The sequence below is a fragment of the Lepisma saccharinum genome, chromosome 26, assembly GCF_977018435.1.
Source record: "Lepisma saccharinum chromosome 26, izLepSacc3.1, whole genome shotgun sequence".
Taxonomy (NCBI): domain Eukaryota; kingdom Metazoa; phylum Arthropoda; class Insecta; order Zygentoma; family Lepismatidae; genus Lepisma; species Lepisma saccharinum.
In genome coordinates this window covers 32149553-32161666 of record NC_139254.1, presented here as the reverse complement: position 1 = coordinate 32161666, position 12114 = coordinate 32149553, and the positions used below count along the sequence as shown (strand labels likewise).

General features: G+C 37.0%; 1 protein-coding gene across 1 annotated transcript in view; it reads left to right on the top strand.

Annotated features, from left to right (window-relative positions):
* LOC145979414 (clavesin-2-like) overlaps positions 1-6380 on the top strand; it is a 58827-nt gene extending 52447 nt beyond the window's left edge. The window contains exon 8 of the mRNA XM_083112297.1: positions 5717-6380. Within this exon, the coding sequence (XP_082968423.1) occupies positions 5717-5793 (77 nt within the window). The 3' untranslated portion in view covers positions 5794-6380. The remainder of the gene's footprint in view (positions 1-5716) is intronic.
* The last annotated feature ends 5734 nt before the right edge of the window (positions 6381-12114 follow it).

Sequence of the window (12114 nt, the reverse complement as noted above, 5' to 3'; positions counted from 1 at the left end):
AGTCTATATTTACAACATATTTAGTAATAATTATCCTTGCGGGCATATGTCATTCATAACGAGAAGTTGGGCTTCTTCAAGACACAAGGAAAGATTAATCATCTCAAATCCCACCCTACATTAAAATGAATTGACGTAATTCTCAGTTCGGTAGCTAACAACGCCTAATGGCCTGAGTGGAGGAAGACGACAACTTAGGCGGAGCGTCAGTATAGGTCACTGGTGTTGAGTATGCCTAGAGTCCCTGGATGTATGACTTGACGTCTTGAGTACTCGTATATGACGTCAAGTCATACATCCAGGGACTCTAAGTATGACTGGATAGTGAAGGTCTCTGGTGGAAGCAGCCTTAACTATCTCGGTACAGAGAGTGTTGAGATCGAAGGATGTTGTTGCGTGCAGGGGATATCTTGAAGGTCATGCAACGGAAGCACAAAATGCGGTATACGTCATATCAACCATATTATGAACGTTTTTGTTCCACTACACTACATTAAAACCTGGTCTCGGCGAAAGAAAAGCCTGGAGTACACGCTTATTCCTCGTAAAGTTAGGGACGTAATTTTATTTAGCGCATAAGATTTTTTTACAAAGTCCACACAGGTCTTACTTGTCACGGGGTCGATTTCGTACTCATCGAATTCAGCTAATAAAACGTTGGAGGGTACACTCAAGCTGATGCTGAATATCGTACGAACGCCCGTAGGTATTACCTCGCTGCGGTTACCTGGAACCTACAGTTATCATTTACCTATCCATCTTTTTCTTCTTGGGCTGAATCTATTTTCACTGCAACTTTCGTCTGGAATTCCTTTCTTTTTACTGCACAATCAGAAGTATTTTTACAGTTACTGACCTGCCGAGATCGGAGGAACAATCGAGAATCAAGAACATTAGATGTATAGAGGTTGTAATCGATGGTAGTGTTGATCTTGTGATGATGTCAAACGGCATCGACAGCTAGTTTGAGATCTACTAAAGGAAATATTTACGGAATTCAGTGTTGATAGTCATATATAGATAGATTATGGCAATCAATTCACTGATCATACTCCACAGAAAGCCGCTTGGAAGGGTTCCGTAGTCTTCAAAAGGATTTATCAAGATGGAGTTCAATTTTAATTTTTGGGAACTTAGATAATAATCTACTAACAATACTTGCGCTTTCAAAATTCAATATTTATTTTGAATCATAGAATCTAGTCAAATCATTCGTATATACTCCAAAGATATACTCTCTGAAGATAAATATCAATTGAAATTTAGACGGAAATAACAAAGAGAGGGTAATTTGAAAATTGTGTCTGACCTAGACCTAGATCTGACATACAATAGAAGACAAGAATTTCACAAAGTCTACAGAGAATAGTACAGCGACACTTAACTTGTATAGGTTATCCTCTGAAACAGAACAATTTCAGATTGGGTAGCTTATAGCTGTGGGCACCGTTGTGTGTTATGTTACTGGAAACAAACTCCCTGAACCATTTCCAACATATAAAAATGTAACAGAGTCTTGGGGTCTTTTCTAGAATTAGTCGACTACTTTAATGTTTATAATCTTCAAGCTTTCAATAAAGCTAACACTGACCGTTGATGCATCTTTAAGGTTAATTGACAGTGATAGAATGTAAAGAAGAAAACTACTGAAAATGCATCCCCCAAGGAACGGCCGTGCGGGGTGGGGCCCTACAAGGATGTACGACGGTGTAGTGCATTCAATGGCTTCCAGAAGGGCCTTAAAATTGTGCAATCACTTTCTAGTCAAATTCGTAGGGATAGGATATGATAGGATTCTTCTTTTGTGCTACTGGTAGAGAATTTTGACAGAATAAGACTAGTACAAGAACATAGATGATATAAATTCCGAGGATAAATTAAGCAAGCTTGTAAATCTCTGTTAGGTCTTGTATTGCATAGAGTTTGTTAGAATTTTATGCATGAAAAACCTACGGTGAAGGATGAGGAAAAACACATACCATTGTCTCCTAATCTTAGCGAAGCCACAGTGGAGGTGAATATCGAGATGGGAAGATAAGGTATTTCGAGGCAGAAAGCCTATGCTGTAGTAAGGGGAGTGACAAACTGGAGATAGACAATGAGTACCTTCCAATCGTAAAATATAAGGTTATTAGCTCTCTAATACATTCACATATTAATTTACCGAGTCAAGGGGACGCAGGGGAATAGTGAGACTACTATAACGGGGCCCCTCGGTCTACGAATACAAAAATGCGTGTTAGAATACGGGGTGTAATCACTTTATGCACTAATACATTAATATTAATGATTCATTTCAGTGCTTAAAATATAGATTAATTTATTATCACTTACGCAAAAGCATCGATTGTTTTGTTAAACATGACTTTTTTGGTTCTATTATTTTCAGTTTTATTTAAAGCCAGACTATTAACAAGTTCCTGACTCATAGTGCTGCAAAAATAGGTTTTAGTAATTTTAAATTTAGAAAACGATCTCTGTGTCTATGCTACTCTAAGAGGAACATTAAGGAGTGTGTGTTCTCAATCTCTACGGCGATAGAATAAAGTTGATATAGAAGTCGTCTGATCGCCGTAGACACACATAACGCATTGCAGAGAAGCCTGTATTTCAGGATCTAGTTGTCCCACATTTATTGCTAGTGACTGTCCATGAAACAAGCCGTTCACACATAAGGATAACTGGAAGTTATCATATGTTGTGTCATAAGAATATTATGAGCAAGCTCTTTCACATCATTCACGTCCGTGTTTCAAAGAACTTCTGCTAATATTAATGACTGAAATAAAGGTTTAGAAATGATTTTTTTTGCAAATTTTTCAGGTTCTTTGCGAAGATCAGTGTCTATAGATCTTGACAAATAGAAGATTGCAGTGGCATGACCAGTGTGTGTGTGTGAGGAGGGGGGGGGGGGTTGTTCGGGTCATAACCATCCTTTGGCCCAGTATTCCTAAAAATAAATACATAGAAGAGAACGTCAAATCCAGGAAAAATGCGAAGATTAGGACTGAATATTGAAAAGGTATATGTTACAAGGTCATTGGAACGTTGTATCACTTTCTATGTGTCTACAACTACTTTCATACGTTTAAAACGATTGTTAACTTGTGAGCAAATTGTTTATATCATCGGGTAAAATATTGATACGTTTTACCAGCTCTCTCCGTTGGCAAGTCTTTGAACAGAGTTTGTCAAAGAGCTTCTTTATCTTTTTGATCGTTTTGTCAGAGAATTCACTTGAAATCCTCCTACTTGGCACATATATATATTTATCATTTCAACAAGTGACTCAAATGATCCCCGAAGCTCAGTCAACTCTAAGTGATCGTATGCAGGCATATGAAGAGAGTCTGTTTGTAATGACTAGGAAGTGATATTCATCTCGAAGACTTTACATTGAACAGTCAATAATAAAATGAAACTGAAAGATACTCTTTTTCCCTGAAGGCCAATAGCCCAAATTATTTCATTTGGCTTTCTGCTCGTTAATATTATATAAGAAATAAAGTTTTAAATCATCAAAAAGCGTCTCTTTAAGAACAGACACAACTTCTTATGTTACTGGCTATCATGTTGAATTAAGTGTTTTGAGAGTTGGGTTGGGCATATTTCTTGTTCAATATTTTAAATATTGTCATTGCAGAATACTGTCACTAAAAATGTACAGTATATAAACATTCTGAACTTTTACAAAAATCAGGGCTTTTTCCCGGTTACCTTATACAGCATTAAGAACCAAATTTCGATTTTGTACTACGTAAACAGATTTCCAGGGCCGCGTTGCGATCCTTACCTAATTATTTTAAAACTTCCATAATTTTACTCCTACAGCATTCATTGCTTTGCATAGTGGTAAATCGTGGAATAATTACTGCAGACGTGCATGAACGTCCGCAGGATTTTTTCCAGGGAGGGGCAAGGAAGGTATTTTTTTCCAGGGGGGTAAACAAGGCACATTTTCTCCAACAAAAGTCTTGTTCCCTAACAAAATATTGCTTAAATTTGAATTTATAATGTTTATGCAATAATTAACACATATTATTGTGGCTAAAACGAAATACATAACTTTTGGTTGACTTTCACGGCCCACCTTGCCCACCCTTCCGGACACCCATGGAGACGTGCAACTATACGAAACCATCAGCTTTGGGCCTCACATGTCACTATAATGTGCCTGAGGCGGCCAAGTCTAACAAAAACACAAGTTAGGAAAATCAGTTACAATCTTCGGTATTTTAGGGGCCTCCTTAATTCGGGGGTCCCGGGAGACATCATCGACTACACCAGCCTAGTCATGCCCCTGGGAGGACGATGAAAGCTGGAATGTGACGTCCGAGTCTTTTTCTTGAATGTTCGATACCCGGTGAAACCACAAGTGGTTCGAATCCCATTTTTAACTGTAAGTCCAGTCCCGATTAGCCTTACTGTGCTTAAAGTGGACTTAAAACACCAAATCAATCAATCTTTCTTGAGTACACACCACTAGATCTATTCAGTTCAAAAGTTCTATACATGGGATAGAAATGATGGAAATACCTAAAGACTGTGTACCAGGTTCCCGAATTTGCTAACTTCCCTAACGACAGTGGCTCTTTTTATTCAGTCCTCCTTTAAACAACAAGAGGAGAAGTCTCCAGTACGATATTTTTCATTGTTGATCCATCAACGTAGTTATTTACAAGTTTACTTTTCAAAGTAAGAATAATGTGGAGAGTACAATTTACATTTTGTAATTGATTAATAGAGTACAATGTGTGCTGATACATTACATCATACTCTGAATGTACGTAACCAGGAGTTTCTTAAATCTAACATGTTGTTAAGTTACCGGTAAAGTAGTACGTATAAGAAGGTTGATTATACAGTAATGTGTGTATATAATGTGATCGTAAATGTGCATACCAAAACATTAAATATACAAGATATATTTGCTAATGAACATTTGTTTCTTTAATAATATTGCAAATATTTCAAATATCAAATACAAAAATATTAATAGACAAATACTTTTGAAAATTTTCATAAAACTGCAATGATTTAATATTTTTGTAATCTAAAGAAGATAATGTTTTCAGAATTGATGAGATGTTTACATCCTATTGCTTGGTTGATTTAGTTGGTGTTTTAAGTCCACTTTATGCACAGAAAGGCTAATCGGGACTGCACCTACAGTTTAAAGTGGGATCAGAACCACTATGTGCCTGCATCGGGAATCGAACCCGGGAACACTTGATTACATTATATACAACCTATTAATTTCAAATGCCGGCCTCCGTGACGGAGTGGTTAGCGCATTGCGCTACGACGCCATAACTCCCGGGTTCGAATCCCGTCCTAGGCATAGATGTTTGTGAGTGTCCAATCACGAATTTCATCATATTAGATTCAAATTAGCCAAAAGTGGCACAAAAAGCAAAGTAAATAAAGGAAATCAATCAATTAATCAATCAATATGTAACAAATGAATATATTTTCTTGTTATATTATTTGAAAATGAAGCTCACAAAATATCTGATAGTCAAAATGAAATAAATATATAAATATAATCAGTTTACAAAATAATATATTTCCATAAACACAGTAGTGACATTTAGATATAATATATTTATAAATATATATTAAGTATCATATAAATCAGAAATTGAAAAGTTACATGTGGTTTATAAGAAGTTATTTTAATCAATTTGAATAATCAAGCATAATAATTTTCTTTTAGAAATCCGAATTTATGGATACAAATCTCCAGGTGAACCAGACAGTGATGAAGATCTTACATCAAGCACCGAAGAGTAACTCATGATGAAAAAGACTGTTAGTTATTTAACGAATATAGACTGGCTTCACAATATCTTACACACTGCACGGTTTGATTAACAATTTTCAGTTAGTACATATTTTCAGTCATGGATGGAATGAAATTCAGAATTTGTTAATTAAATTCTTATCTGTATAAAATGTATGAAAATGGCGTAAGCTATTTACTGAAGAGAACAATAGTTTGTGGGAAAGTAATTTTTGGGAAATTGTTATAATTAAGAAACATTGTTGTTTAAAATTGCACCAATTTAAGTTGTGTATGTGGAATTGTGATGTGGGTATGTATTTGAAAAATGCTTTGATGTAGATGATTTCTGAAACTGTTTCTTCCTTATTCACCTCATATTTTACAATTAACCAAGTTCTGATAATTTTGAGAACTTCTCTATGTAGATCAAATGGTTGTAAAAAACAAATATTACAAAGACTGTATCAACTGAAATGTAATCTAAGAAAATGTATTTTCATACATATTACTCTGATATAAAACTCTATGCTCTCATACTTCATTATAAGCACTACTTTCTAATTGACATATATTTAATAAATTATGTTTGTGTAAATAGTTTTCGATTCATTTACTATAATATTATTTTCTTACAAAATGGTCATAATCATCACCAGGATATTAATTATTATTCTCTTGTGGGTAACTATGCAATCCACACTTATTAATACAATTAAATTAAAATTAAATCGTATCCAATTGGCAGAAGAACTTCAAACTTTATTAATACTGAATAAACGGTTCTTAATTGAGGTAACAAGCCGTGACTTTTCCTTTAGGCGTGTAAATGGTATGTCAACATCTACCCACTAAGGTGCTAAACCACCTTATCTACCAAGCGAAAGTAAGCTGCCCCCCCACCAGTTCTGGCATCGTACCCCATAATTTTGGAACTAAATCGCCGCTACTGGTGCCTTCCATTTGGTTCTCAAAGTTTGGAATTTAGCTGGCTTGATGTCTTGTAAGAGTTTCGATTTCCTATTTTATTGTTACTTTCATGAGGGGACAGACGCTTTGTGACCATTGCAAATTTCTCAATAAAGTTAGACATTATTTTGTAGTTACATAAATGTTGCATGTTCAATCAATGATTTATTGTTCAATATCATTTACAATAAAATATTCGATGTCATTCTTACCCCCCCCAATGTATTTTAAGTAGGTGTTATTGGTCACTGCTGTATATACACAAAGTATAGCAGTGACCAGTAACACCTACCTCAGATACACCCTGTCTCAGTTATCTCTGGAGCAAAACGTTAGAGAAGGGGAAGAAATCGAAGCAATACACGCTGCTGCGAAGGCTGGTAACGGTAGTTGCTTCCCCCCTTCACTTAATGTCCCCGTTCGGCGAGCCAGACAACTGCAAGATGTATCTGAGAGGAAACACGTGACTAACAACTTCCAGCTTAAGATCATCTTAGCTGAATCGCCGGACGACAAAAAAGTCACACGCAGTCTGTGGATGAAACTAGTCAATGCAACAACTAGCATAAATGCTGCAAAGGGGAAAATTAGGGAGAATAGATATATTTATATAAAAGCTACTATTCTCGGAAAGGGGGTAAATATGGTATTAATCTTTTCACGATTAATTCTATTTAAGTAATTAAAATCAATTTTGAATTCATTTTCATATTCAGCTTCATAATATTCCTAGTTCAATCAAAATAATTGTTCTGAGTAGAAAAAATATTACCACGTTAGGTCTCATTATGGATATATACTTAGCATTCGTTAAAGTTAATTGTATTTTTCAAATCTTGTGTTGAAGTCTCACTCTTCGTTCTGTGAAGCAGACGAGATATTCAGTGAACATTAACTTCATATAAACCAATGAACTACTCTCACTTCAAACCAATATTTCAACATTTTCAAAGTATCCTTTACTTTTCTTGAGTACAGAGAATGTTGTCAGACATCGCCAAGTATAACTATAGCCATCTCCGCAATAACATTATCCCAAATCGCGTATATCTCCACGGACGCCGCTATCTTGCAAGATCTTGTGCAGGCGAAACGAGTCAACTTTTCCTTGACTTCCTCCTGCTGCAAGATGGCTATAAGCCGTCTGAATGGCCGGACGCATTGACTGGTAAGACGTGACGTCAACTTCTTCCCGCCGAATGCTAAACGTGTAAGATCCTCAAGCCAACTTGAAGTTGTCTCGCCCTCCGATCGGGACTAAAGCCCGCATCACACGGAACTGGATTTCCAGTAGGTATGCCCTAGTTGGCGCTGCACTGGCTACCAATTAGCTAGTTTTTGCGTACTTGTCGATAGACTTTTGTTACCATAGGAAGGAAGTTGTAATGGCGGCCGCGTGAGATGTAAACAATGTATCACAGTCACTTCACATTTTTAAAAGCCCATAACTATTCAACCGAGAGGAATAACGTTTCGTATAAAACGTTATTAGGTACAAAACAATGGCGCTGCTTAAATACATACTTTACAACGTTTACTGTACACGTATGGAAGAATATTTTAGTTCTTTCAAATGTAAACACCGTGCACTCAGCATAGATGGTCTAACTCAACGCGCCTTTCATGCTGTATATGTTATACATTGCTGGAAACCACAGACAAAAGCGCTCTTTTTCACACTCACAGATTATCTTCACATGGCGAAACTTTGCTCTGATTGACTGTTCCACCAAATCCAGTCGAGGAAAGCAAGTAGCAATTAGAACATGTCCTATTCCTCCAAACCAGTCAATCAGTCAGCCAGGCGGCCATGATTGCTACTTGGAAAGTTAGTTCAGCGCCAACTAGAGCATTCCTACTAGAAATCCAGTTCCGTGTGATAGGGGCTTAATATTGTTCCCTCACACTTGTTCATTGGTGGGGCCGTCTCTCGTCACTACTTGTTTTCGTTCCCTTGCTTCAGATATTATTGGGAGGGTATACCTTTCTTTGGTATGCGCGATGCGTGATGCTATGTTTGTATTGAAAAAAACTGTTTCCAATTGTCAAAGGTATATTGAATACCTGTAGTCACGCCATGCCTTACACTGTGAAAATACAACTAAGGTGTCATGAAATAAATAGCATTCCTCTGTATGATACTAGGGCATTCAAATATGACCGGGACCGTTTTCTTTGTATTTTTTTTACCAAATCGTTTATTGTAAAATACTTATTTGAACATGTCATCTTTAAAAGTACCCCCCTCCAGAGACCATACTGGGGGAAAGCACAACAACTTTTCTCCTGAGATTTCGGAAAGTGTAAGAGTGAGTAGCTTAACACGGCCGTGGTAACCTACAACAACAATTATATCGAACACAATTCCAACTGGCGGCTGGGAAACAGCGAATCACCGATCAGTTGAATTTTCTTCGACTGAGATCGGGCGTTTTTGTGTCACAAGGTACCGAACATTGTTCGCGAGACGAAACAAATGAGCGTTGGGTCCACCACATGTTGCCAAACGTGCTGTAAAGCGAGAAATAACCTTATCGAGCAAGGATATTGTCAGCACCAAAAATTAGCGAAGCAACTGCACACGCGGTCCTGAAGTTTCCTGAAGGACCACCCACAGGTCGGAATGCAAGCGAGCAAACAGCAGGGAATAACAGTAACACGAAACACACAGTCACTAGTTCCTGAAGAGACACATCATCCCTCGCTGCTAGTAGATATTAATCATGTCAAAGAGACCCACGATAGAACATGTCATAAGCTACGGTACAACTTCAGTAAAGCCGACTTTCCATCCATCTATCACAAGCTGCTTAACACGAACTGGGATATATTGAAAACAATGCATGACGTCGATCAAGTTACAGACTCTTTTTATGAAATTGTATATAAATTATTTCATGAATGTGCACCCTTAAAGAAAATTCGCAAAAGAGAGTACCCGTGTTGGTTTACGAGCAGCATTATTAAAAATATGAGTAGTAAACACTACCACCACAAGAATTTGAAACAACAGGCGGGAGACTTTCGATACCACTACAATAAATTTAGAGAATTTCGAACAATAGTCAGGAAGGAAATTATTGATACATGCAACAGTCATGTTTGCCAATTCGAAAATAAATATTGTAAAAGATAACACGCAGTTTTGGTCGTTTGTTACAAATAAACGCAGGAAAAGCAACAAAGATCCTGTACAGTTGAAAGATAAAGTGTTGTCAGACCGACGTTCAGTAGTTGGAGTTCTTGCACAGCATTTTCAGTCGGTGTATACAAAAGATCCCCCTACATATGACATGAAAGTATTGCCTAACCATAAACAATATGAAAATTTGGATAATCTTAATATTACAGAGATAGGAATTAAAGACAGAGAAAAAGCAATTAAAAATTTAAAACCTAAGAAATCAGCCGGACCAGACAAGATGCCGCCCTATGTAGTCAAAGGTTGAAGTGATATATTGAAATACTCATTATATCTCCTTTTCAATTTTATTCTTGCAAAACACAAATTTCCTGAAAAATGGAAAGCCACGGCAATATGTCCACTTCCGAAAAGCAATAACACTAATGGCGTACAAAACTTCCGATCACCCTAGCAAAAATATTCGAAAAAAGCATGCACTGTTACATATTTACCCATGTAAAATCTGTAATACCATCGTTTCAGCATTGCTTTGTACCATGTAGAACAGTGTTGACCAATCTCTCCGATACGAGTATTACCATTTTATAAGTTCAGCCTTGGACGAAGGAGGACAAGTTCACGGAATATATACAGACTTTTGCAAACCGTTCGACTTGGTTAACCACGATATCCTATTATGTAAATTAGCATGCTTCAATAATTCTGAACCAATGCTCCAATTGTTCGCATCCTATTTGCAGAACAGTAAGCAGTACGTGACGTATAAAGGCCACACATCTTCTAAGATAAACGTCACCTCAGGAGTACCTCTGGGGTATAACCTTGGGCCACTCTTTTTCACATTACTTATTAACGACTTGCCTGATTCATTTGAAAATTCACACACATTGCTGTTTGCAGATGACTTGAAATTTTACAGGAAAATAAGCAAACAAGATGACAGTGTTTCAAAATGATATTACAAAGTTAGAAACATGAACAATGAACAATGATTTAACACTAAATATCAATAAATACCATTTTGCAACATATACTCGAAAGAAAACCCCAGTTGAATTTCAATATCAAATATACAAATATACTCTAGCAAGACATTTTATAGTCAAGGATTGGGGAGTAATTTTTATTCAAATCTTACTTTTGTTAAACACGTAGAAGAAATTATTAGTGAAGCTTTCAAGAACCTTGGGTTTATTCTTAGAATGAGGAGGGATTTCAAGAGTATTGAGACACTAATGTTTGGTATTATTCATATGTTAGACCAAAACTCGAATATGCAACTGTTATATGGAATTCAGGCACATCAAAGTACAGTGAAGCAATTGAAAGAGTCCAATCAAGATTTCTTAGATTTTTAAAATACGCATTTCAAGAAGTTTACCCCACATTTGAACACTACGAAAACCTAATATATGAATGTCAGTTTACAAAGATGTGTCAGAGAAGAACGTTACATGAAATAGTTTTTTTGGTGGAAGTTTCTAAATCACGAGATATATTCTGAACATCTACTCTGTCAGATTAATTTTCGAATCCCGTCGACGAAAACTAGACTCAAGAATGAAGTTTTTCTTATAAGGAAGGCTAGAAAAGGAAATTGAAAGGAAATCTCCATTGTGGAGAATGTGCACCAGCTATAATAAATTGCTAACCAAGAATAAGACGATTGACTTTTTTCTATGAACCTAAGGGAGCTCAGTAAAGATACTATTAACACAATGGTAATGTCTTAAGATTAAACACATTATTCCCTAATGAAATGGTGTGATAATGCACGTGTGTGAGTGTATGAACGATAATAAAGGCAAAGGGTACCTTATCAACATCATCAACACTTTGCCTCCGAAATTTTGGAACGTGGTCGAGGGTCGAGGTCTTGTGAACGACATCAACAACAAGCTACGCTTCGAGATGCACCTGCCAGGTTACCAGAACTTCGGTCCGGGTACCAAACTCGAACAGCAACTGGAGAGAGGCGGCAAGGGTGTGAATGCCCTCAATGTTGCATGCAAGGATCACGACATCGCTTACAACACTCACACGGATCTCAACGCACGTTACGATACCGACAGGAAGTTGGAGCACGCGGCTTTCGGGAGACTCTTCAGCAGGGACGCCTCGCTGGGTGAACAGGTTGCACCTTTGGATACGACAATCGTCATGAACACAAGACGGAAATTGGGGTGGGGACTGTAATTAAATAACACCCTGTGAAAAT